The sequence below is a fragment of the Syzygium oleosum genome, unplaced genomic scaffold, assembly GCF_021117445.2.
Source record: "Syzygium oleosum isolate NSW1041296 unplaced genomic scaffold, Sole_v2.1 Sole_v2.03, whole genome shotgun sequence".
NCBI classification, from domain to species: domain Eukaryota; kingdom Viridiplantae; phylum Streptophyta; class Magnoliopsida; order Myrtales; family Myrtaceae; genus Syzygium; species Syzygium oleosum.
Window position 1 is genome coordinate 1570091 of NW_026607487.1, and position 27958 is coordinate 1598048.

A 27958-nucleotide genomic window follows, 5' to 3' on the forward strand; every position below is an offset into this window, starting at 1 on the left:
GATCAAACAATTTTAATAAGCTCCATGAACTAAATTTAATCAGCTACATTCCCATTCAAATCCAAAGTTGACTATTCCATAGCCATCATCATCAATAGATCAGACGATTTTCTCTACCTCCAAGCCTTGCTCCTCCATCGAATTTCAACCTGTTCAAGCGATTTGATCAATCGATGATGCACAAGTCGGAATCGTATCGATCCGTAGTCTCTCTCTGTCTCGAATCTAACATTGACACGTGTGACATTCCGAAATTCCGCCCATTTGAGATTTATGAAATGACTGATTTTATTAATGTACTTGTAGTTGGTTCTCGCCCGGAACTGATCATTCCTGGGATACTGACCATTAGGGAAAGGCTAATTAGGGATTTAAATTCGTACGACTAAAGAGATTCAATCGTGAACCGACTTTCGATCAGAAAATCGTCGAGGTGACATTTTGAGCCAACGAGGGCCGATCTTAGGATAGTGAAGGGCCGATTCGTCACTATCACACTAGTGGATCACGGGTGATTCCGTTTAACCACGAAATGAATTGACGAACGATCCAGAACCTATACCGAACGATCTTGCCCATCGGAACTAGCGATCGATCCTCGCGATTTTATTGACAACCGAGGTCGTCACGATCTTAACGAACTTGCACGTGACTTGATTTAGTATCAGTCACGGGTCGATTCTGCGAATTTTCCCAAAAGCCGCCCGTTAGTCTGAGATACGCACAAGTTACATTATATAGAATTCAATTATTAAATTGAGACCAAATCGGGAATCGGAAAATTAGGAAGTCACGGCAGAACGTTAGGACGACGTTGCGATTGGAACGTGCAATTTTGGATGTTCCCGAATCCTTCAGAAAAATTCAAATTCGACAAGAAAATGGGAAAGTGACCATTTTACCCCTAAGATCTTATAAAGGGTTAGTTATAATGGGCAAGGGCATTTTGGTAATTTTGCCCTAAAATTTGGAAAAGAAAATTTTGCCCTTCGACTTTTTGAGAACTTCCAAGATTGCCCTTGGATATTTTAGGAAAGATTCGATCTGGGCCGTCGATTTCAAGATAAGATCGAATCTGGACCGTCGGATGAAAAGTAGAAAGAAGGGTATTTTGGTCATTTGCCATTTTGGGTCAAAATTGAACTATTTAAGCCTTGACCCATTTTCTCTCTCCTCTCTCTCTCCCCACCGAAAATCTCCCCCCCCCCCCAACCGTGAGCTCTCCTCCCTCCGGCCGTCTCTCCCTCCCGTCGTGCCGCTCGCCGCCTTGCCGCGCCGCCGTGCCGACCGCCGAGCCTCACGCTGCCTAGCCGCCGTTTCCCCCTCTCCCTCTCGATTTTTCTCTCTCTCGGCCGTGAGCCTTGCCGGCCACGCCCAAGCCGCCGCCGTCCGCCGTTCACCGCTCGCCCGCCGCCGTGAGCCGTACGTCGCCGCCGCCGCAAGATCGCCGTCGATCGCCGCCCGTTTCACTCTAGCCGCGTGAGTCTAGAGTCGGGTAAGTCGCGATCTAAACCTCGCCTAGTTTATCGGGTATTTTCGGACCCGTTTAGACGCGAGTTGGTAGAAATTAAGGGCTGGTTTGAATAATGGGCCGTAGGATTGAATTCGGGAATTTTTGGAGGAATTTTAGAGGCCGAGTGTTGGCAGTGAATGGCTGTTCGAGGTGCTGTGGTGTGCTGTTCGATGCGTGATTGGTACCGTTAGGTCCGGCTCGAGATTTCGGGAAAGTGCCGTGAAGGGCCGGAATTGATTTGACAATGTTTGGGTGTGGAAAAATGCCGATTTGTGTGTTGATCGCGTGTTTGTTATGTGACAGTGTTGTTGTGATGGATTGGGTGCAATTGTGTGCACGTAATTTAATGCGAATGTGTGTAAGTGTGAGATTGGGATCGGGCCGAGGCATTATAAGCTCGGGTCGCGATCACGTAGGCCTGTCGCATTTGGCGCTGGCTCAGGAATGAGGAAATGGGAAATGAGATTGGCTCGAGGCACGACTAGCTCGGATGAGATCGGGATCGGGCCGAGGCATTCTAAGCTCGGGCTACGATCACGTAGACCTGTCGCATTTGGCGCGGGCTGAGGAAAGAAAGTGAATGTGGAATCGGACCAAGGAGTGTGATGCTCGGGGCGCGATCGAGTGGGCCTGAGGCGTGTTTACGCGGGCCGGGAATGTGATTGAGAATGAGACGTGTGGTATGGAAAGTGAATGTGGGATCGGACTGAGGCGTGTGATGCTCGGGGCGCAATCGAGTGGGCCTGAGGCGTGTTTACGCGGGCCGGGAAAGTGATTGACAAGTGTGGGTACGACGAGTGGGCTAGAAATGTGGTGTGATTGACGTGTGTATTGATATGTGGAAAGTACGTGTGTTGTGGCATGTGCGTGAGAATTGTATGTTGAGATTGTGGGCTAACATGCAGGCTGCGTATGCAGAGAGTCCAGGTATGTGTGAATGTTTGATTGTTGGTTGCGTGGTTTGTTTGGTTGCGCGTCTGGATATGTCTGAAATTACGTGGTAGCCTAGGTAGGGTTTAGGTTGCAACTTATTGAGAAGTGTCTCATCGTTGTTTCAACCAAACCATTTCAGAGCCGCCACCTGAGCCATGAATCCGCCGCCACTGCCGCCTGAGCGTTTTGGGATAGTCATGCACACCGATCACGACGTGATGGAGTACCCGATGGGCGATAATTTCACCTGGATTAAGCATACGACTATAATTTGGGTAGATATAGGATTACCCCACTGGCAGGCCCACGCCTACACCGCATGGTTGTTTAGAGACGGGGTTGATGAGTTCGGCCCTGTCCGAGGCTTCGACGTCCCCTTTGATGGAGTTGGGGACTGGGATCCATCGGCTGTACCCCTTCCCGACGGCGAGCTGACTAGCTTGGAGACTAATTTAGCTCAGTCCGAGCTTCACCCTGCATCAGCAGCACCTGAGCCCTCGGGAGCCGAGCATGAGCCCGAGCCGGAAGAATCCCAGGCGGGATACGATCCTATGGACGTGGATCTTGATGTGATTCCTGAGGAGGGATAGGAAGGAGGAGAGGACAATCCCGAAGCTGAACCGGAGGAGGCCCTAGAGCCTGAGGCAGAGGATGAGGAGGAGGGGCATGTACTTGTATACGAGTACAACCCTTATTACGTGCCCGAGGATGAGTAGGACGAGCATCCAGTCGAAGAAGAGCGGGACGAGGCCCTAGTGGAGTCGGGTGACATAGACCACCCGATTGAGATCAGAGCAGAGTACGAGTCCTCAGTGGATGCGACGATTCAGGAGGAGTCAGACTCGAGTACGGACGAGTCAGATTCAGAGTGGACTCCATCTCGTGGACGCCGGGGCTAGTGGGGGTAGGTTAGGAGCAGAAGTTTTAAGGAGTACCATTTTTGAGGAAAAAGGGACCCAGGGTATCGATATTTTGGATGTCGATGGTTGTAGATATTGTTGGGTGTGCACGTATGTTTTTGTAGTTTAGAAAGCAGGCGGTATAATACGAGTTCACTTGTAAATGGATATTGTATATATTTATGGATGTGTAGTTTTAGTTGGTGGCTTGGCGATCTTACTCTTCCTGGTATTCTCCAATTTTATTGTCCGGGTTTTCATATTGGTTTCCGCCGCGATTGACTCTGATGGAAATTTTTGGATCGGCTGCGTTTCTTAGGACGTCGCACTAATCCGACCGAGGAGAGGAATGTCGCGAGCTCGATGGGGTTCGGAGCGTGACAACACGTCCTAGTCAACATGAATCTGACATTGTGCCTGACCTAGGAATAATAAAACCATGTTAAATCCCTAAATATCAAATCATAGATGCATTGCCATGTGCTCTCTGTGAAAAACTATTACATAGTGTGGATCTAAGATCCCCAGTCCACTAATGACTTGAATAATGCAGTCCACCAGTGCAATGCTTGAAGACCAGAAAGCCGGCAGTGTTCAATAGTTGGATAACTGATAATTACACCCTAATAAAGGTTCTCAACCAGTCGATTGTATGTCAAGATATATGACTTGACAAATTGAATCCGCAAGTAAAGTAACTTCAGATGCAGTCATGATATTCGTTCATCACTAATTCAAAATGGGAAAGAAGAAAGGCAACGTGTGCTTGTATAATAGGATTTCATTGTTAATCTTCGCTGAACTGAAACAAGTAACTTTTTCTTCCTCTGTCAAGACCGGACGGTGTGTTCCCATATGCCTCTTCGGCTTATATGTCAAGCCACATTTTCGTTCCCCTCACAAAAATAATTAGTTCCAGACAGAACATGGCAACAGATGAAAGGAAACTCATATAAGCCACATTTTCGTTCCCCTCACAAAAATAATTAGTTCCAGACAGAACATGGCAACAGATGAAAGGAAACGACAAATATGAGATGACAAGACCAGCACAACCGAAGAATTCTGTATCCTTAGTTAAGGACCTTTGCCCCTCCATTACCATGTGGTCTTCCAATAATTGCGGATGATGGAACCAGAAGAACTGTGTGGCTCAAGAACATGCGTAAGTCGGTACCCATCGCCCATCAAGAGAGTTGACACCTGAAAGGTTTACCTTTATGAAGAGGCTTTGAGACAATTGTTGCAAGGGTTAGAACCGTATTTACAGTCTTTCCGATCCAAAGACTCCCCGAAGTGTGCAAGTAAGGTTTGCCGCCGACACTCATCTTGAAAATTTCGCAAATTAGAGAGTTAACACATGTTTATCTATAGACTTTGCTCCATTCAGGTACATGGAAGATGAGTTTCGCCCAAAGGTTCCATCATGATTTACATATGTTGCCAACAGACCCATCTAATGATCCAGCACCCAGACTATTTAATGCCGGACTAACACTAACAACAGTCAATAGAACAAAGGGGGAAGTGGAAACACAAAATAGAAGCATCACTTAGTTGAGATCATTAAAGAGAAGTTGAGAACACAAAATGGATTACCTTGAGTTCACAATATTGCTGCATTTTCCTTGCTTGAGCCATTAAATATAGCAGTTTTACATCCTTGACCACTCCTTAACATGCACACAACCCGGCTGAAATCCTTTTTGGCATATAGAGCAATGCACACTGCCGATATATTATCTCTTCCTGCCCTCCCTGATTCTTGGTAATAGCTTTCGATTGACTTGGACATTGTGTTGTGGATGACAAAACGCTGACCACATGCCATAAAAAAATAATTACTCAACCAATAAAAACAAGTTCAAATGTGACAAAAACATTATAACTGAAGGTCAAGTTAGATCAAAGTCATTTGCCACTTTGACAGTAAAGAAAAGACCTTTATCCTAGTCTAACTTAATTTCAGCACACCCAAGTTCCATGCATGGAAGAAAGAATTTGACTTGAAAAAATACATAATTCGCTAGTTCCTGCAATCAATAGCCAAGATTGATAATTTAGCAGGCCAGTGGACCATGGAACCAGCAAAGTTTACTTCCAAGCACACTAAGAAACCAATTAGTGAAACTTAAACATTAGAAGAAAAGTGGATTAGTTGATTATTTGTCAACACGTCAACTTGATTCCAAAACTAAAAATAGGCAAAGTCCAAGAGTCCATATCAACTTACCACATCTAGTTTGTCTATTCCCATCCCAAAAGCAATGGTAGCACATACAACCTGGACCTCTCCAGTATGCCATTTCTTTTGAACAGCTACTCTTTGACAGGCTGCTAATCCAGCATGATAGTACACCGTCTTTATACCGCACTTATCGTTCAAGTATTTTGCAACTTCAACACATTCACTCTTCGAGAGGCAATATACTATGCCACAGAAATTAGCAAAACGATTCTTTAGCAGCTCTCCAAGCTGCTTCAAGCTATGACCTCATACTTTAGGTTTGGTCTGTCAAAGCTTGTCTCAAGAACGAGAGTATGGGGGATCCTAAGAGCTTTTAGGATATCCTGCAATGGATGCACATTTCAATCAGTCCCCGTACCTCACGAATTGGCAGAGTGGCAGTTGTAGTTAAGGCCATCCCTGGGACATATGGAAAATTTTGCTTGAGACATCCCAGTCCCCTATAATCTGGACGAAAATCATGTCCCCATTGACTACAATAATGACAACCAAGAAAGTAGCAGTCAATAAGCTTTACAAGTTTACAATCATTCAAATATATGAGAAATGCTCAAACCAGCAGTACGTTCCTTTCATGAGATGGCACTGGCAGTGCAAATCCAATAAAGACCTCATAAGAAACACAATCAATGATCACATGGGCGAACTTTTGCCTTATATCTCAAGATGTTAATATATAGTATAACGGCTAAAAGAATAGATACAGACACAAGAACCAGCTTAAAAGACCTGACTATCATGCCAAACATGGACACTTCAAATTACTTCCAAAACTAATTTCCGTTGGAGGTTATTTTAGTTGTCTTCCTTTTGCCTAATATGATTAACGATGTGCCACTGACTTTTCTCAAAAGAAGGAACTGGATCATTTCCAGAATTAGTTATTTTAACATTGCATTCTGTTATACTAGAACTTCACAGAAAGGCTAGAAACACAGAAAATGCGAAAACGTTAAAAAAAAAGAGTTAGAGAGAGCATATACAAAAGTTAACTTACTTTTCTTTATCTAGAACAAGGACAGTAGTTTTGCAGTGGCAACATCATAAAAACTTATTCCTTTTGAAGTAACTCTAGCATGACCTTTGCTTCAGATACAAGGATGCCAAAGAGCATACCTCACAAAATGTGCCTTGTCAACAACAAAACCAGCAAGTGGTGCCTGCAATGCGTGATGGATGACTATCAAAAAGTTAAAAAGAAACTTTCAGAAAAAGTTACTGTGAATCAGAAATAGTACCTTTCTATGCAAGCATTTCAATATCTCGAGAAATGATGGGTTTCCCACACTCCTTTCAGGAGTTAAATACAATAGCTTGCACGATGGTTTATCTTTCCTGAAAAGATAGGCAAAGCAGTGGAGATTAATGACTTGACAATCACAACACTCAGTAAAAAAAAGTTTTAGAAGTCCAATAGAAACCCCATTTCAACATATGGAGCATAGCCCAACATTTTATGGCAGGATAAAGATTGTATGGTATGTTTACTTCTCTAGGAACACTAAGATCCTAAAATTTATTTCTATGACAAACATCTTAGGCATGAATCTTTTCATTAACTACATAAAACATGTGTATCCATCGCAACATTTTGAGCATAGCCATTTTATGGCGGGATAAAGATTATATGGTATGATGTACTTCTCTAGGAACACAGAGAGAGAGAGAGAGAGAGAGAGAGAGAGAGAGAGAGAGAGAGAGAGAGAGAGAGAGAGAGAGAGAGAGAGAGAGCTAAACCTTGCCTTAGTTCTTGGAGGGCAGCCGCTGCTTGGGCAGCAGTTTGCTAAGAGTTCAAGAAAGTAGACGGTATTCCGTACTTGAGGTTTAGAGTAATTATTTGATCCTGGATGAGAGATAGCAAGGGAGATATAACAAATGTGACACCTGGTTTAAGAGTCGCCGGCAGCTGAAACGAAGGGTAAAAACATCAGAAGAGAACATGAAGAAAGGAAGGGATGAGGGAATTATTCTTTTATTCACCTTCAGCTGATCAGAAAGCACCAGTTGTCACTATTTGTCTTATAATTACTTCAGCCAGATACATATATCAACTACTTCAAGACTGAATAGAAAGCACTTCAGGATAATTCAAATTAATTAATTCAGATTAATATCTTCCTTGTGATTCAGTAGATCAATTCAGATTTATATGAAAGGACATCAATTTCAAACCAATTATTGGGAAATGATCACACCTAGTTGAGAAGATGACATAGCACATACTTGCATAGGAAATATAGACATCCATGATCTGTATTTGGTGCAAGTAATTTGAAAACTTTTTCCTCTTTGTCTTAATAACCCTTTTGAATTGGACCTGAACTGTGACCGACAACACTTCTTACATGCAAAAACAAGATAAATTTTCCGGTAAGTAGAAGGTCCTAGAAGCATAGCGCAAACGTCAAATTCTAGAAATTACAGAATAGATAGAGATGTGCAAAGGCAGAACGAGAATGTCCTATATTCCTTTCTTTTCCAACTTAGTCTGATCCCATATATCGAAACCCATGGTTATGCACCTGAATCACTTCCTATCGCTTAATTTGCATTTGGAAAACATTTTCTTCCTTAAGTTTAAGCACAAGCTTCTCATCAGTGCTAACAAAGCAGATTACAAGATCATTTTTTTAGCTTAAATATCGATATACAGGTCTACCCGTCTAGTATTTAATTGGTGGAACCATTGAGCAAATTGCACAGGGGTTGTGCTCTAAACATTGTCTCCACACATACTTCTACATACGATCATTACACAAATGAAATAATGTAAGCATTCACTAACCTGGTAACATAAACTTTTATTACCTCCAGTGGGCATGAGAATGAAGCAATCTCGCTTGGCTACAGAAGCTTTACAAGCCTGATGCTGCAGTGGTCGAAATGCCTTGTTTCTGAATATTACAACATTTGCCAATTCTATGTCATCCAAGGCTTGCAATTCCTCATAACTTAGAGTCCCTTGTTTGGATGTCGAAATCCGAGAGCAATGTCTTTTATTTGAAACTGACGATATTGAACCTTGAGTGACAGTGCTCTTACAGTCCTTCAACAGAAATAAGCCTCTTCAGCACTGTAATAGTTTCTGACATGAATTGTCATGGAAAATGAAAAATTTGCACAAAGAAAGCACAAGCCTTCATTTACGCAAAACATTCCCATCAAAGAGACTGGATTGCTAAGTTCCACACTTTGATGATCTTCTATACTCTCAAAGTATTTGAGAAATATAGGTATTTGTACATTGTCCAAAACTAAAATCAACCTTTTTATTGGCCAAAGAGTTCTAATAGGTCATTTTGGATCTTGAAGACCGTGGAAGTAATTGGCAAAATTTAGGAGTGTCTATTGGTTATTTGATTGGATGAGGCCTCATAAGCAATTTACTAAATGCTTTTGTGCATGTACATTGTGTAGGTCCTTTGCTGTGTGCAGAATCACAAGCAAATTGGAATCAATCAAGGAGAGACTAAATTATAAGAGAAAAGAACAGTGACACGCTGATTTAAGTGGTTTGGCAGTATTGTCTATGTCCATGGGAGAAGCATACCATGGATTGCAAAGATCATCTGGCCAGAAGTTGAGTGGACGAATTGTTCGCGGTACTGCTTTGGTCAGGAATATAGCATGTGAATTTCCTACCCATTTTACTGCCAAATATATTGTCTTCGTCTTCACTGTCAGTAGAGGAATCCACCTCAAGAAAAGTATGATTTTTCTCAGGTTGTGGAGAATCTTCTATAATATTAACATCGTGCACAACATTAAATTTGCCGTCATTAGGGATATCTTGGCCAAACATATCAGCCAAAACTCCACAAGCTTCTGATTCCGCAGGTTGCAAATCATCCCAATCCTCAGTATCTTGCATAGTTTTGGCAAGTTCTGCTAGAAAGTCATCGCCACAGTGTTCCACAGTGATAAACTCTCGACCTTCGTCGCCTTAAAAAAAAAAGCCAAATGAAGAAAGAGATTATTTTGCAAGTCAATAGGACTACTCTGCCAAACGCACAAAGAAATGCCAATGAGACTAACGCTCAATGAACAAAATTTAACCAGCTCCGGTCCATTCAAATCCAAAGTAGACCATTTCGCAGCCATCACCAGAACACTGGCTAACCACAATAAATCTCCTTATTTAGGAATGCACAATCAATCAATTCAAAAGTTATCCACGCAACACAAGCAATTACGTTGTTCCCTAATCACCAGATACCACCCAATTCGGCCAATAACCAAGAAAAACCACCATCCAAAGTAGCCTCAACACATCAAACTGGAACCGTGCCAGACATTTCGCTCGTCAGCAAGACTACTTCGCCAAGCCAGCTCCGATCTATTCAAACCTAAAGCAGACTATTCCAGAGCCATCATCGTAGTGGACGAGAAACACCTGCGTAATACCTGCAACGCTGACTAGCACCAAAAAAAAAAAAAAAAGCGCGCGACAAGGAACAATGATCCGAGTTACCGTAGAGGGAAACGAGACGGCCCAAGCACTTGGTGGCGGACTGATGGTCGAAGCCGAACTCGAGAGCCAAGCTCAGCAACCGAGCTTTCTCCACCTCTTCCAACCCCCCGATCCTCCATGGAATCTCTCAACCTGTGTTCGACGCGATTCGATCGATCGATCGATGATGCGCAAGTCGGAATGGAATGGAATCGATCGCTAGCCTCTCTCGCGAGAGCGGGCGCGCTCGAAGTGCTCTCTTTCGAAAAACCTAGCCAGCGATGGCGGGATTGATTGCTTTTCCCTTGCCCTTTTATATGCCCGAGTGAGAGAGCAGAGAGAGATTGGAGCCATTTACCCTTTTTGTTTCTTTTGACAAATTCCGTTTTCGCTCCCGGAGTTTGTTTTAATTCCTATTTTGGCCCCCCTCGTTAGTTTTCTTGGTTTCGTTTGGCAAGGGTAGGCTCGTTCGGTGGGAAGAAATAATGAAAAAAAATTATCCATCAATTGTGCCTCTATTTAACATTGGAAAAAGAAAATAGTTACTTGGAGTTTTCAAAAAAAATAATTAAATATTACGTATGATTCTACACGTAGATATTTACATAAATAGTTACTTGAAGTTTTAAAAAGATCATTAAAAAGGCTAGATGAGAATCACAAAATTCGCAAAAAAAAAAAATATTATTGATTGATATGGTTTGATAATTATTCGACGCGCGTGAAGTGAGAACTGCATCATCCAGTGAGATCCATCGAGTATTTTAAGAAAACTGGAGACCACATTTTAGCAAAAAAAATTTCTTAAAAAATGGTTATTGGTTTTTTTGGACAATAAGATTATTGGGTTGAAATAGATAGGAATATGTGCAAAAGGCTCCTTTGCATACCTAAGACTTGCGTGTCGTACTGAATATATAGATCTACGAGAAGCATCTCAAATTTCTTTTATCTGTTGTTGTGTATCAGCAAAAGAAAATAATGACAAAGTAACAATTTTTATTAATATATATATTACGATGGAATGAACTTCAAATTTTTTTAAAAAATAGCGTCTCCAACACTACTTTACTGTTTGGCCAAAAAATAAATAAATAAAACTCCTTTATTGTGCCCAAAACTTCATAATAGTAACGGGAATTCACATAAGTCAAAGTTATCTTTTACAGGATTGGTCCCACATTCAACGTGGACCGTCGGATTAAAAGGATAAAAAATGTGGTCCATCAAATTTGTTTTGTAGAACTGATTTTTGTCATAACTTTCGGACGTTAAAGAAAAGTTACGGACACAAAACTGATCAACTTTATGGATTGAGAAAAATTGCGATGTGCAAGGAAAATTACTAACATGTAGGGCTCAAACCTTTACAAAGTGTAAAAGAAAATTACAATCAATTAAATATTTTACTAAACATACACAAAAGAAATTTACTATTAACTGAATAAGTTACTATATTTATGGAATATTATGAACCACGGGCCCTAGAAAATTTACAACCTCCAAAGAAAATTTAAACCCTCTTAAAAAAGTCATGTAAGGATAAATTACAAATAAATTACTATTAGCAGGATAATTATGCGCCAAAAGAAAGTTAAGATTCATTAGGTAATTTACTAACAACAGAAAGAAGATATTCATTAGGTAGATTACTATTTTTTGTGAAATTTTACAAATCATAGGATTCAGGGAATACGGCAACAAAAGGCAAATTACATCCTGTGAAAAAAAAATTATAAAATGATATGGAACCGATAAATTACTATTAGTGAGGAAAATTACTAATAAAGAAAATCATGAACAATTGGACAGACTCGGCCTGTTTTCCCTTCTCACCTGGTCGTTGTTGATCGGTCAACTGCCTCTCGCCGACCTTTAGGTTGTTTTGAGTTGCGAAGAATATGGAGGAAGTTGTTCTAATCAAAATTGTATGTCTTAACTTTCTTTCTTTCTTTGCCTTCTTCTCTCTGTACAATCGTGGTGTATGCTTAGCATTTGTGATTCTTCGCATGAAGTAACCGCTGGATCATCAACTTACGTGATTTTATTGCCAAATTAGCTGCTCCCTGCATAACAGCCAATTCTGGGGGGCCCTTATGTTTTAGGATATCGTTTCTTGAGAAATCCGTTCCTTTTCACTTAGAAGAGGTTGGGCTTGGGTCTAGCTATGTGAGGATCGTGTCAACTTGAGCCTGAGTATTTCAACTTTTGCTATTGAACTACTTTTGCTATCGAGCTGAGCTCGAGTAGAGAAAGCGAAACTTCATCGGGTTTCGTTTTTTGAAGTTGTGCACTTTACTCTGAGCGTGTGGTGTTGATCTTTTCAAGTTAATGCATAAGTCCAATTCATATATTAATCTATCTTTTTGTGCTACAGGAAGGCATTTCATTTTTCTCTTTGCTATCAGACTTTCCATGGATAAAGGCAAGAGCCAGAGCAACGCAAATAATGGAAAGCATCAGTTCATTTTGGGGCGTTCTTTCGCGGTGCTTGTTGCACCAATTGTTTTTTTGGTGTTCCCTTATATCTTCTAAAGAAGAGGAAAAAGAGTTGAAGATATACACATGCAGAAAATAAGAGCAATGACGAAGCGTCTCCATCTACGTTCATCTCTCCAACACCAACAAGAGTGGGAAGTGATCGCTATGATGTATTCTTGAGCTTTAGATGCTACAACAATCACATAAATGAAGGAACGGTACCAATGTTTGTGTTCAGGGATGATAACAGCCTCCATGTCCGTGAAGGGTTTGGTTCACAGCTTCTTGATGCAATCACATGGGCTAATATTTTGATGCCTATCATTTTTGAAAATTGTGCTTCAATTGAGGTGGGCTGTTTTAAGTGGCGACTTACGAACTGTTTTATGAATTAAGATGGCTTCAATGATTTGACATTAAACCCAATCTATCTTTTTCGGCAACTAATTTGCATTTACCGAAATTAGTCATGCTGCAGTTGTCATGCCACCAGGTAACAAAGCATTGGAGAGGATGGAGTTCAATTGGTAAGATGGAAAAAAGACATCCTCTGCGAATATTTTTTTTCTTGTTTTTGTTTTGTTCGAAACAGAAGCTTTTCCATTTCTTAAGTAGCACAAGATGAACAAGCAACATGGGCTTCTAATACTAAGAGGTCCAATAAAACTAAAAGAGGGTTATAAACCCAATAACAAGGGAGATGCTTAGATCTATGGGCTTTCACTACCCAATCCACAACTTGATTAGCCTCTCTTGACAGTTTTGCTTCTCTGTATAGGTGGCAAAGCAGCTAAAAGTTCTCGACCTTGCATTTTGCCATTATGCAAAATGTAGTCAGGATTTCTCGGCTATCACAGAATTGGAGACTCTCAGCTTGAAAAAATGTCATGGGCTAATGCAAGTCCACCCTTCTGTTGGTAAAGTCAAGAGCCGCATTTCCTTGGGCTTGAGTTCTTGTGTTAGTCTCAAGGAGCTACTAGGAGAAGTGGGCGAATTAGAAGAACTAAAAGAACTTATTTTAGATTTTGCTAGTATTACAAAGATTCTCATTCAACTGATTCTCCAAGGAAGCTGGAGAAACTTAGTGCCAGGGGGTGTTGGTCATTGAGAGAATTTTATAGTTCAATTGGGGATTTACAAAACTTGTAACATCTGGACATTAGTCATTCTAAGAATGAAAAGTTACTTATTGCTATTGTAGGGTTGTAAGAATTGCGAACGCCAAGTCTTGGATTCTGCTATAGACTGAAAGAGGAAGTTCCAAGTGAGATGGTGACTTGTCTTTGCTTGAGATTCTCCAATTCATTAGTGCACCAATATTTGACTTGCCAGAAAGCAAAATCGAAATCTTTCTTCTCTCCAACACCTTAGCCTATGGGCTGATATGATCTCCGATCACTGCCAAAGCTTTCTTCCGACTTAACATATTTGACGGTCTTTTGTTAGAGTCCCAGGTTATCACAACTTTCTTACCTAATCTATCTAGAAGAACTTGATCTTTATGAATGCTATCTACTTGAGCAGACCCTAGAGCTTCCCTCAAGACCCTTGAAACTTTGTGTTGCCTCCTGTCGTAAGCTGATATTGCCTTAGCTAGACTGATTGAAGTACTTGCAAGAGTTTTCAATGGAACACTACGGTTATATTAAAAAAAGAGGACATTTCGCATCTGAAACAATTACACTTGTATTACTATAATCTAGTTAAAATTCAGGGCCATAATAATTTTCAAGTTCTAGGAGGATGTTAAGATGCACACGTAGTTGTATTAGAAAAGTCATACATTAGAGAATTGGTATGGTGTGGAGTAGTTAATGTATCATAATTGACCCATAACACATTGGCTTAACCTTTTAATTTAAAATGAGTTTAATTGGATATGTTGACGGACTCAAACTTGGGCTCTCTCTTGGCAATCTCCTTAGATGAATGTCTCGGATTTCTGTCGCGCCTCTCCACCAAAGGAAATAGCTATATATTGCAGCAAGTCCATTGAAAGGCTAACTATTGTAACAATCTAGTCGACATTCAAGGTCTTGATAGGGCGGAGTTCTTAGAGGCGTTGGATATCTCTTATAATGGGTCCATTGAGCGATTACCGACCTATCACGCTTTGCAACAATAAATCTGTTCGACAATAATTTTTAATTTGTCTAATCAAATTCCTTGACTTTCATAAATTTTTAACCAAGTCCTTTCAACAATAAATCTGACACAATTCAACTTATGTGACCGTTGAGTGAAACATGGATAAAAGTTTTCCAACATGGATGTCCACGTGGGCATCCATGTTGTTAATCCACATCATATATTAACATCGTTCACATTGACTAAATTTTTCCAGGGTGCTGTTCATGTGGGCATCCACATTGTCCTTTGATGTCATCCCAACTTGCCACGTTAACTACATTTGGGCGGATTTATATTCGCACGGATTTTATCAAAAAAATTGTGAAGGTAGAAGGACTTAATTAAAAATATTAAAAGCGCAGGAATTTGATTAGAAAAAACATGAAAGAAGAATTTTTCCTTTTATAAATTGTATAGATTTACAGATTCCATCTCCGTAGTTTTGGGATTTTCATCTTCCATTTAGCTGCTTATGATCTTGTGCCAGGGTACAAGTATAATGCTTACTCCGCCCAGAAGCTTTCTTGTTCTGCCCAGATTTAGTGATTTTAGGGGGCTTCCTCGCTATTTAGAAATCTTTGACTAGTTTTATATGCGTCAAATTGACTAATAGCAGAAATCATTATTGAAACAATCACATACCGATTTTTTGATATGATAATTCAAGCTCTTGTTCTACACCAAGGTGGATTTGTTCCGTTGATACTCTGTCTTGGACCTTGGAATGCGAGAATGAACTTGCAAACCACATGAAAAACTGAGAATTTATTGAGACTGAAATCCAAAGATTTGAATTAGCGGTCAAGCAATCGAGTCCTTCCATTTCTATACCTAATGTCAATTGAATCGGCGAACAAGAAGGGTGATCCCTTCTTCAACGAAATAGTAGTAGCCATAAAGGCGAAATTCCTCAAATATTACAACAACATCCCGTCTTGGTCTTGGATCCGAGGTTCAAGTTGGAGGGGCTCGAAACGTTTCTTGTTCCATAGTACAAATATTCGGGACTGAGTTAGGAGTTCCAAGTGAAATACATACTAGCGATAACGGTGAGTTGGCTCTCAAATATGTATGTGGCAAATGCCGGTCGATATAATACAACAATTTTCATCCCATGGACAAAGAACATGGCCTCATTGAGTAGTGCCCACAACCTATATGGTCTTTGCTTCATAAGGAGAAAAACACCCCACAGCACGCTAAGTCTTCATCTTCATCGTCTACCAGTGAGTTGGAGATGTTCTTGGGAATAGACTACTCCAAGCAAAATGATAGATTTGACTAAAATAACCTCGAGGACTTGAAATGGTGGAAGAGGTGAGCCACCACTTTCTGATTCTTTCTATTATGGCTTGTGACTTACTCATTCCACTGGCGTATACAGTACCTTCAAAGTTTATGTTCATTATTAGCCAACTTTTGGAAGTCAAATAGATCCAACTTGTTTGCATAAAATTTAGAAATGGTTACCGTGTAGGGTGTAATTAGTTTCTACAAGAATTAACTCCAGAGGAATGTACCCAACATGGACACAAGAACAACAATGACACTGTATTATCTGAATCATGGTGAGGAACATGAATGTTTGAGTGGAACCATTAATTAGAGCACCGCTAAGTGTAATTTTTTTTTCAAATTATTTGAAGATATACTTGTGTTTTAGTTTGGTTTAACAACATATGTGTTTGTATTAATTTTCCTCAATTAATCTCTCATTATTTCTAATATTTGAACAAAAAATTATTTTTTTATTGAAATTTTTTTTTAAAAAACTGGGCCCGGACCAACAATGCCCAAGTCGTGTCATCCCTGGCATGCCCCGATGCCCAATCTCAGTCATTCATCGTCACGTGACAAGACCCCGGATACTATATTGGCTGTGGTTAAGCCTCATAAATCACATCGGCTGTGATTAAGCCCCAAATAAGAATCGTCGGTGAACATATATCATATCTCAATGTATAGTTTGACCATGAGTGCTAATCCAATATCAATATATCATAATCCAACATGCGGATATGCGATATATTAAAAAAAATTCACCAATCTAAACATTTTTTATCATGTTTAAAATAACAATGAACTCGGAAATCCATTCAACGCTTGATCCAATTTTATAGAATAAGATGCCATGAGGTGGTTTAATTTTTCCCTTAATTCTCAAAGTGCGGGGGCCAAGGAAATATATGGTTGGCCCATGTGGATTATTTAGCGCTTAAACAAGGTAAGTCACTCTTACCCTTCCCTCAATCCAAACACTTATTGGACGTGAATCAAATTTATTACTTCTTTGACGATTGTAGACCATGAAGACACCTATTTTTTTTTACCAAGTTTCGACTAGATTTTGATATAAAGTTAACCCTGCGAAGATTATGATTGATATGTATATTTGGGTTGTGCATTGTAAGAGCTTTCCAACGTCGCCTAATTTGCCCAAATCGGATGACCGGATTGCTGAATATTGCCACGGGGGAATGCTTGATGCTTTGGATCTTCACTTGTTCGATTTCCCCAATAGTGTTCCTAAAAGAAGTGATCTGCAACTACCATTCAAAGTGAGCTTGAAGATGCAAAAGTTGGTGATCTGATTTTGAAGGCAACGAAGCCTTAAATGGTTATCCTCGACACATATGATGATTGACTGAAGAGTATATCATCGTACACTGCTTTCTCTAGTTTCAATATAATTCTCCAAACTCTTCATTTAAACAATGAGAAGGCTGAAATGTTAGTACTACCTAATGTGACAGCTGTCGCTGATTCTCATGACATTTGGCTGTCTTTCACATATGATTAGCGGCTGAAGGTTGTGATCCTCTAAATGGCTTCATTGGCTTGCAACTCTCCAATGCCGAATGAAACCGCTGTTTTTACATGTTAAAAGATGACGTATGACTACAGTTATTTTGTATTGAAGACAATCTTTCACCTCTTCCCGTTAATGGCACGCACATTGTTTCCAGGATGGTATATGCTTGTAAATAATAGACGGTTTCGTATGGTTTTCTTCTGGATTTCTTTCCTGCATTTGCTGTTGACCTTGCAATCTTTTGGCTGGTGAAGGTAAACAATCTTCTTTGTTTCTCTTCATGCGTTGATCCTTTGCTTTTGTTTATTGCGCAGCAGAACCCAAGATTTATAACCTCGTTTCGAAGTCTTAAATTTGGTGGTACTAAGATGATGGATGTGAATGAATTTATTCCTTTTTGTTCTTTACCATTTTGTGCCATTGATGTCTCATCTCAGTCAACGGATGAAAAAGGGAAGAGTCAAAGATCCAACGGTATTCCATTTATCTTACTATTGCTCTGGAATACGCTTAGAGAGCACCAAGTTACCTTTAATTCCTGTGGTTTCTATCCAATAAAAGCCGGCAAAATCAGATTTTTCCAGATCAGTCTAAAGGTCCATTATTTGTTAAGCCAGAAAATGACAAGTTTAATCCTAAGAAGAAGGCAAAAATCTTACTGGTTTTATATGTTACTCCTTTTAATAGCACTCTCGTAATACGGAGGAATTATTCTGTAAATCTAATATATGTGCTAAGTTGAATCTAGACCCACAAAAATGATGGATCTATTGTAAATCTCCAAAAAAAAAATTCACGATCAGCATAAGCAGAGCAAGCAGGGGAGAAGAAAATGGATTTTATGAATTCAAATAAAGATGAAAATTCGACGGACCTTATCAGGCAAAGATGAAAATGGATTTTTTGACTCCAAGCTCGATGGGACAATACTAGAAATACGAAAACTGTACTCTAAATCAAAATTGAACTATGGAAAGCCTTTCGGTTTGTTTAACACCCGAGCACGGCATTTTTAGATTACGTAACTTCGGTAGCATACGTTGCCGTACGTTGAATCGCACGACGAAGAGGAATCGAAATAGACGAGGTGAGGAAATTAGGTGTGGCTAAAGAACCCCAAAACGGAGGCTTAAAGCAAACATTTTGGCCGAAACAAAGTCCTAAACACAACCAAATCGACCCCGAAACAGATCGAAAAATGTCGATCATCTACAAACAATTTCAATCACAGCTCCATGAACTAAAATTTAATCAGCTCCGTTCCCATTCAAATCCAAAAGGCAAGACTATTTTTCCATGGCCATTGTCATCAATAGATCAGACAAATTTTCTCTACCTCCGAGCCCCCCTCTCCTCCTCCATGGAATTTCAACCTGCTCAAGCGATCCGGTCGATCGATCGGTGATGCCCGAGCCGGAATCGAATCGATCCACAGTCTCCCTCGAGAGAGAGAGAGAGAGGGGCGCGCTCGCTCGAGATTCACGCACGAACAGAACAGTAGCGCGCGCACAAGCAAAAACAAAATCACGAATTTTTCACGCGAGCTACTCAAGATTCGCACTTACCTCCCGCTGAACGCGGTAATAGATTGCAACGAGGGACACTGCGTCACGCATCGAGGTTATCGACACTAGGGATCTGAGCCGGCATCGCAGGCTAGGCGTGCGTGGAAACAAGGAAAAAGGCGAGAGTCGCCCATCTCCAGGCTATGCAATCGCTCGGCGAACTTGACGCCGATGAGAGAGAGAGATCTGGCGAGATGAAGACGATGAGGAGGAGGAGGAAGAAGAAGAAGAAGAAGAGGAGAGGAGAGAGGATGCGAGGAGCTCGAGAGTTTAGAAATGGCGAAAAAAATAAAAAATAAAAAATAAAAAGTGAAATGGAAATTTGTGCCCAAATGAAGAAGAGAGAGAGGGAGAGAGATTGACTGCATTAAAATCTGAGAGGAAGAGACAGCGATCATGCTGTTAAAAAAAGGTTTTTTATTTTTTATTTTTTATTTTCGGTCCTTTTTTTTTCCTCAGAGAAGCAAAGTGCCGTGTCCGACCGCCACGTGTCAGCCTGTGGGTTAAGCCTGTTTGAATGGGGAGAAAAGTTGCTATTCCCTTTCCTTTTTGCTTGCTTGCTGGTGTCTTTCCAAAGTCTAACGGGATTAATTTTTCGGTTGTTATTGTTACTTTGCATATTTGGTAGGTTGCCATTTAGGACAAATCACAGTTCTTTCCGGCTAAAAAATTTGTTGGGATATCGTGTTGGAGCTGATAATCTTTCGTAGGAACGAGATACACAAATTGATTTTCTGGCTTTAGAAAAAGATTGAGTTCATATAAATTACCCATTTTATCATAAAAAAAAATTAAGAAGATACAGTCCGATTCGATAGCATCACTTACAAAAGGAAAGAAAAAATTGGAGACTAGATTGCATATTTGGCAATGGGTCGGGGACTTGTGATGACTTTCTCCCTTATTGGGTAAAAAGAACAGTTTACATTAAACATTTACAAATTGACATTGTACATCAAGCTGAAATTTAGGGGCTATTGGTGCCATTTTTCTTAAACGATCTTTTCTCTTGCTGGGAAAGAAATAGGAAAGACAGTATGTTTTACTTTAGTGCGCATCTAAAAAAAAATAAGAATTAACCAAACTTAACATAGGATGATTAGGTACCTTATCGGCTAAGGCTAATGTCCTCTTTTTTTCTTTTCTTTTTTCTGATTGTTGTGTGCATATTGCAAATGACTTCATTGCAGTCTCGATTTTGAAATGTAGTCATCGTACGAATTTTCCTCGGTGACCAGTAATCTCAATGCCTTGATCAATTCATGCATATATATATTAATCTTTAGAGGGGCTCGATTTTGAAGGTTCTTAAAAATTTCCATACACACAGTACCGATACATAGTTGACAATATGACTATATGAGTGCGACCCCTATAAGAATTCAGGATAAAGAATGCCTCAACAGATAGGATACAAGCCTAGGAAAATGTACAATCGAGGAACACCCCATGACACCGCCAGAACTACTAGCTTTTCTGCTGCCTTGATGCCTCATAGGAAGATTCTAATTTCATTTTTAGATCTTGTATTCTCAAAGGAACTGATGCTGAAACAGTCAGATGATGCTTTGCCTCTGACAACCCAGGGATTAGCTTCAATAATCTCTACGGCTGCCTCCATAACATAGGCAGCATTCTCGGCCGGAACAAATCCGGGACCTTCAATTGGAGATAATAGCCTATGATGGGTAACGGAAATAGGTTTAGCTGATTTCGGAGAAAGTACCTTGATCTGAAATCTCTCTATCGGTCGGCCCAGCACCGTCAAGGGCTTTACTTCTGCAAAGTGTGAGGAGAACCTACCTAGTTTACTAGAACTGCTGAGGTAATCAATCGGATTGCATCTACTTCGCAAATCACGGATGCCATCACCGTAAGGAGAAGCTTCGACTTGATGAGATTTAGAACACGAGGTGGAGGACTCGGGACCATTTGACTTTGGCAATGAATCTAAACCCATCAGTCGAGCCACTACTACTCCATGGCAATGAATCCAAACCCATCAGTCGAGCCACTACTACTCCAGGGGCTCTGTTTTCAGATCCTTCATTGCTGGTCTTTGAAGTAGCACAGTTCCACTCACTACTTCCGCTTTTACTTGAACTAACTCCACTTTCATCAATAACATTCTACATTAAGGCAAGAAACAATGCAAGTCAAATAGATGGAACTCATACACGACTAAAAAAGATTTTGACAACAGTAGGGTCAAAAGAACTCCCACCATCTGAAACCTTGACTTCGCCAAGATATCTGCATCATCCGTTCCATGCTTAACTTCATCTATAATCAGAAAACAAAGCACGTTAATAGCACTATATGATTATGAGCCATCTCCTCCAAAAAACTTTCATATGCTAGCAATGCACGGGCGTGCGACCAATAAAATTGATAAAAAAGACAATGCGGGTCGTACCAGGACCAGGTATATCAGGACCGTTTGAGAGCAGCTTCTTCCTGGACTTGCTATTCCAGTCAAAAAACTGTAGGAAGCCTCCCTTTGACCGTCTTTTCTCCACCTGCATCTCTCAACTACAGGTATCTAAAAAGAACAGAAAGAAAAATTACATACATAACGAGGAGATAGGAAGACCCAGAACAACCACATCCAGAGTAACTTGGGTAACTTCGACAAAAGCTCACATCGCGGAGCGGACGATGAAAATGCTAGGCCAGGCATATTCTACTATTTGCCAGACGAAATTTCATGAGCAACACATGAATAATGGAGACCCAGTGTGCATTATCCTAATTTCAATAGACCCTCCATTCCCATCTGCAAGCATTTCAGGAGTCACTGCTCGGATAATTCTAATCTCACATTTGCCGAGAATCGACCCAACAACCAAAGCATCATCCTTAACTCACTGAAACACGATTTACTCATGAAGCATATCTCAAACTCCTAAAGCAAGCCCCATTGCTTGCGAGAACACGATCTCACTACCTCGCCTGCTAAGTCCAAGCTCTAAACTGAAGTGGAGATTCACACATCAACAGAACAATAGCGCGCATAGAAGCAAAAAACAAAAATCAACGAATTTTCCACGCGAACCACCCAAGATTCACACTAACCTCCCGCCGAATGCGGCGAGGATTACGACGAGCGACACACAGAGTTGCGCATCAAGTTATCGACACTAGATTTGGGCCGGCATTGACGGCGAGATGCGCGCGGAACAAGAAAATGCTGGGAGTCGCCGCCATCCCAGGCCACGGGAATTGCTCCGGCGAACTTGACGCCGATGACAGAGAGAGATCTGGTGAGATATGGAAGAAGAAGAAGAAGAAGATGAAGGAGAGAGAGAATGCAAGGAGTTCGACTGTTTAAAAATGGTGAATTTTGTGTCCAAAGGAAGGAAGGAAGAGAGACAGAGACAGAGACAGAGATTGACTGGTTTTCTGTGCATTGAAATCTGAGAGAAAGAGACACAGCCCTCTTCCAGCAAAGTTTACTTCCAAGCACACTAAGAAACCAATTGGTGAAACTTAAACATTAAAGGAAAAGTGGATTAGTCGAGTATTTGACAACACGTCAGCTTGATTCTAAAACTAAAAATAGGCAAAGGCCCATAGTCCATTTCAACTTACCACATCTGGTTCGTCTATCCCATCCCAAAGGCAATGGTTGCACATACAACCTGGACCTCTCCAGTATGCCATTTCTTTTGAATAGCTACTCTTTGACTGGCTGCTAATCCAGCATGATAGTACACCCTCTTTATACCGCACTTATCATTCAAGTATTTTGCAACATCAACACATTCACTCTTTGATAGGCAATATACTATGCCACAAAAACGAGCAAAATGATTCTTTAGCAGCTCTCCAAGCTGCTTCAGTGGTTCCTTGGTCTTAGCTATGACCTCATACTTTAGGTTTGGTTTGTCAAAACTTGTCTCAAGAACAAGAGCATGGGGGATCCTGAGAGCTTTTAGGATATCCTGCAATGGATGCACATTTCAATCAGTCTCAAATGATTATTTCAACATAATCTGGAGGTTAATGTGCAAGTTTCGTACCTCACGAACTGGCTGAGTGGCAGTTGCAGTTAAGGCCATCACTGGGACGTATGGAAAATTTTGCTTGAGATATCCCAGTCCCCTATAATCTGGACGAAAATCATGTCCCCATTGACTGCAATAATGACAACCAAGAAAGTAACAGTCAATAAGCTTTACTAGTTTACAATCATTCAAATATACTAGAAAAGCTCAAACCAGCAATACGTTCCTTTCATGAGATGGCACTGGCAGTGCAGATCCAGTAAAGACCTCATAAGAAACACAATCAATGATGACATGGGTGAACTTTTTCCTCATATCTCAAGTTGTTAATATATAGTATAAAGGTTAAAAGAATAAATACAGACACAAGAACCAGCTTAAAAGACCTGACTATCATGCCAAACATGGACAATTCCAATTACTTCCGAAAGTCATTTCCGTTGGAGCTTATTTTAGTTTTGTGCATTTTGCTTAATATGATTAACGATGTGTCACTGACTTTTCCCAAAAGAAGGAACTGGATCATTTCCAGAATTAGTTATTTCAACATTGCATTCTGTTAAACTAGAACTTCACAGAAGGTCTGGGTTTCAGAAGGTCCAGTGTAACACCGACAATGTAATTAGGCTAGAAATACAGAAAATGCAAAAACGTTAGGAAAAAAAAAAGTTAGAGTGAGCATATATAAAAGTTAACTTGCTTTGCTTTATCTGGAACAAGGACAGTAGTTTTGCAGTAGCAACATCATAAATACTTATTCCTTTTGAAGTAACACTAGCATGATCTTTGCTTCAGATACAAGGATGCCAAAGAGCATACCTCACACAATGTGCCTCATCAATAACAAAACCAGCAAGTTGTGCCTGCAATGCATGATGGTCGAGTATCAAAAAGTTAAAAAGAAACTTTCAGAAAAAGTTACAGTGAATCAGAAATAGTACCTTTCTATGCAAGCATTTCAATATCTCGAGAAATGATGGGTTTCCCACAATCCTTTCAGGGGTTACATACAATAGCTTGCACGATGGTTTATCTTTCCTGAAAAGACAGGCAAAGCAGTGGAGATTAATGACTTGACAATCACAACACTCAACAAAAAAAATATTTAGAAGTCCAATAGAAAACCCATTGCAACATATGGAGCATAGGCGCACATTTTATGGCGGGATAAAGATTGTATGGTATGATATACTTCTCTAGGAACACTAAGATCCTAAAATTTATTTTTAAGGCAAACATCTTAGGCATGAATCTTTTCATTAACTACATAAAAAATGTGCATCCATTGCAACATATGGAGCATAGCCATTTTATGGCGGGATAAAGATTGTATGGTATGATATACTTCTCTAGGAACAGAGAGAGAGAGAGAGAGAGAGAGAGAGAGAGAGAGAGAGAGAGAGAGAGAGAGAGAGAGAGAGAGAGAGAGAGAGAGAGAGAGAGAGAGAGAGAGAGTGCTAAACCTTGCCTTAGTTCTTGGAGGACAGCCGCTGCTTGGGCAGCCGTTTGGCGAGAGTTCAAGAAGGTAGACGGTATTCCATACTTGAGGGTTAGAGTAATTATTGGATCCTGGATGAGAGAGAGCAGGGGAGATATAACAACTGTGACACCTGGTTTAAGAGTTGCTGGTAGTTGAAACGAAATGTAAAAACATCATAAGAGCACAAGAAGAAAGTAGCACATGAAGAAAGTAAGGGATGAGGGAATTATTCTTTTATTCACCTTCAGCTGATCAGAAAGTACCAGTTGATATTTGTCTTATAATTACTTCAGCTAGAAACATATATCAACTACTTCAACACTGAACAGAAAACACTTCAGGATAGTTCAACTTTATCAATTCAGATTAATATCTTCCTTGGTGATTCAGTAGATCAATTCAGATTTATATGAAAGGACATCAATTTCAAACCAATTATGGGAAATGATCACCCCTAGTTGACACGATGACATAGCACATACCTGCATAGGAAATATAGACATATACAATCAGTATTTGGTGCAAGTAATTTGAAAACTTATTCCTCTTTGACTTAATAACCCGTTTGAATTGGACCTGAACTATGAGTCTATGGCTGACAACAACACTTACATGCAAAAACAAGATAAATTTTCCATTAAGTAATTAGAAGGTCCTAGAAGCATAGCACAAAGCTCAAACTCTAGAAATTACAGAATAGATAGAGATGTGCATAGGCAGAATGAGAATGTCCAGTATTTCCTTCTTGTCTAACTTAGTCCGATCCCATACATTGAAACCCATGGTTATGTACTTGAATCACTTCCTATCGCTTAATTTGCATTTTAAAAACATTTTCTTCCTTAAGTTTAAGCACAAACTTCTCAACAGTGCTAACAAAGCAGATTACAAGATCATTTTAAAGCTTAAATCTCGATATACAGGTTTACCCATCTAGCATTTAATTGGTGGAACCATTGAGCAAAACGCACAAGGCTTGCGCTCTAAACATTGTCTCCACACATATTTCTACATACGATCATTACACAAAAGAAATAATGTTAACATTCACTAACCTGGTAACGTAAACTTTTACCACCTCCAGTGGGCATGAGAATGAAGCAATCTTGCTTGGCTACGGAAGCTTTACAAGCCTGATGCTACATTGGTCGAAATGCCTCGTTTCCGAATATTACTACATTTGCCAATTCTATGTCATCCAAGGCTTGCAATTCCTCATAAGTCAGAGTTCTTTGTTTGCATGTCGAAATCCGAGAGCAATGTCTTTTATTGGAAACTGATGATATCGAACCTTGAGTGACAGTGCTCCTACAGTCCTTCAACACAAACAAGCCTCTTCAGCACCACAAATAGTTTCTGATGTGGAGTGATGGAAAATGAAAATTGTGCACAAAGAAATCCCAAGCCTTCATTTCGCAAAACACTCCTATCAAAGACGCTGGACGCTAAGTTCCACACTTGGATGATGTACTATACTCTCAAAATATTTGAGAAATATAGGTAGTGTTACATCATCCTAAACAAAAATCAACTGTTTTTATTGACCAAACAGTTCTAATATAAGTCATTTTAGATCTGAAAGACTGTGGAAGTAACTGGCAAAAGTTAGGAGTGTCTATTATACATTTGATCGGATGAGATCCCTCATAAGCAATTTACTAAATGCTTTTGTACAGGTACCCTGCGTAAGGTCCTTTGCTGCGTGCAAAATTACAAGCAAACTGGAAATGATCAGGGAAAGACATAATTTTAAGAGCAAAGACCAGCGACACGCTAATTTAAGGGGTTGGGCAGTTTCGTCTACGTCAACGGGAGGAGTTGTTTCACAACGACCAAGAGGGAATTACGATAAGAAATAAATCAATTTCTCACTAATCAAAACCCCAATTGCAAGAGTCAATCAAAAACGAATGAGACGAGTGGAAAGCATTTCCCAAGAGTTTTATGAGAAGGACACTCTAATCTTTCCCGATCAAAAACCAAGACAATCTGCTCTCAATTCTTCTCATTTTCCTTAATGGCCCCAATATACCTTAGCAACAAAAATATATAAAAATATGGGTTGCAGCATCACTGTTAAAAGAATAAAAAGTCGTGCCGAGATCTGCCAACCTTTTGTTAACTTCCTAAACAACTGGACCATTATGGCCAGACTCCTGGGATTTGACCGGTAACTATTGTGGCTTCTTCAGGTGTCCACAATTGCTTCACCGAACGGCCAACCCTGTACAATACTATGACATTCTTCAAGCTGCGTATTTGGTCCATACAATTACACGGGCCAATCCCAAGCCAAATCTAGGTCCATGATTAAAAACCTCGAGCCACAAACTTAACAACTATCAACCAAATTAGTTTTGGGCATGGCAAAAAGCATGCCAAGCTACCCTGCTTTTCTTTCTTTTTCTTAATCCCTTCAAACTGGTGGGGGCAGAAAGGAGTGAGACAACTTCACAGTTTTCAGAAGCATACCATGGATTCTAAAGATCGTCTGGCCAGAAGTTGAGTGGATGAATTCCTCGGAGTACTGCTTTGATTAGGAATATAGCATGTGGATTTCCTGCCCATTTTACTGCCAAATATATCCTCTTCGTCTTCACCATCAGTAGATGAATCCACCTCAACAAAAGTTTGATTTTTCTCAGGTTGTGGAGAATCTTCTATAATAGTAACATTGTGCACAACATTGTACCCACCGTCATTACGGATATCTTGGCCAAACATATGAGCCAAAACTCCACAAGCTTCTGATTCCGCAGCTTGCAAATCATCCCAATCCTCAGTATCTTGCATCGTTTCGGCAAGTTCTGCTAGAAAGTCATCGCCACAGTGCTCCACGGTGATAAACTCTCAGCCTTCGTCATCATAAAAAAACCCAAAACAAAGAAAGAGATGATTTTGCAGGTCAATAACACTACTCCGCCAAACCCACAAAGAAATGACAATGAAATATGTTCCTCTTGAGGTTTAGCTTGATTCTAGCTATATGGGGATTGAGTCGAGTTGAGCCTGAGCATTTCAAATAAAGGGAAGAGCTAGAGCAAAGCAAACAGAGGAATGCATCAGTTCATTTTAGGGTGTTCTCTTGTGGTGCTTGTTGTGCCACTTCTTTCTGTGTTCGCTTCTAATCTTCTCAAGAAGAGGAAAACGAGCGGAAGCAATACAAATGCAGAAAACGAGAGCACTGACGGAGCATCTACATATCCGTTCATCTCTCTCCAACACCAACATGAGCGGGAAAGTGATCCCTATGATGTAATTTTTGAGCTTTAGAGTCTCAGGTACTCGCAAGGGCTTCACCGATCACCTCTACCACAATTTCATGAATGTCAGAACCGTACCTATGCTTGTGTTCAGGGATGATAATAGCCTCCTTATCGGCAAGGGGTTGGTTCATGGCTCCTTGATGCGATCACATGGTCTAAAGTTTGGATGCCTAT

The 27958-nt window shown here is 40.3% G+C and overlaps 1 protein-coding gene and 2 pseudogenes across 1 annotated transcript; all 3 read right to left on the bottom strand.

Annotated features, from left to right (window-relative positions):
• Positions 1–4443: 4443 nt before the first annotated feature.
• On the bottom strand, positions 4444–19082 carry LOC115662541 (ATP-dependent DNA helicase Q-like 1; annotated as a pseudogene).
• A 1463-nt stretch (positions 19083–20545) lies between these two features.
• LOC115663027 (uncharacterized) lies at positions 20546–22436 on the bottom strand. The gene is made up of 6 exons (XM_056309573.1): positions 22107–22436; positions 21448–21573; positions 21256–21314; positions 21014–21160; positions 20835–20970; positions 20546–20710 (listed from the first exon to the last, which is right to left on the bottom strand). Exons 2-6 carry the CDS (start codon positions 21554–21556, stop codon positions 20637–20639), a joined length of 525 nt encoding a protein of 174 aa, XP_056165548.1. The 5' UTR covers positions 21557–21573; positions 22107–22436; the 3' UTR covers positions 20546–20636.
• Positions 22437–22636: 200 nt separating this feature from the next.
• Positions 22637–27915, bottom strand: LOC115662542 (ATP-dependent DNA helicase Q-like 1; annotated as a pseudogene).
• Between the last annotated feature and the right edge of the window lie 43 nt (positions 27916–27958).

What these genes read in the sequence shown, in the direction of transcription:
- LOC115663027 (XM_056309573.1), bottom strand. Translation starts at nt 21,556, where the DNA reads ATGCAGGTGGAGAAAAGACGGTCAAAGGGAGGCTTCCTACAGTTTTTT. An exon ending in TGGGTTTGGATTCATTGCCA is followed by an intron (nt 20,971 to 21,013) that starts TGGAGTAGTAGT and finishes GATTCATTGCCA; the next exon opens with AAGTCAAATGGTCCCGAGTC. An exon ending in CAGCAGTTCTAGTAAACTAG is followed by an intron (nt 20,711 to 20,834) that starts GTAGGTTCTCCT and finishes TACCCATCATAG; the next exon opens with GCTATTATCTCCAATTGAAG.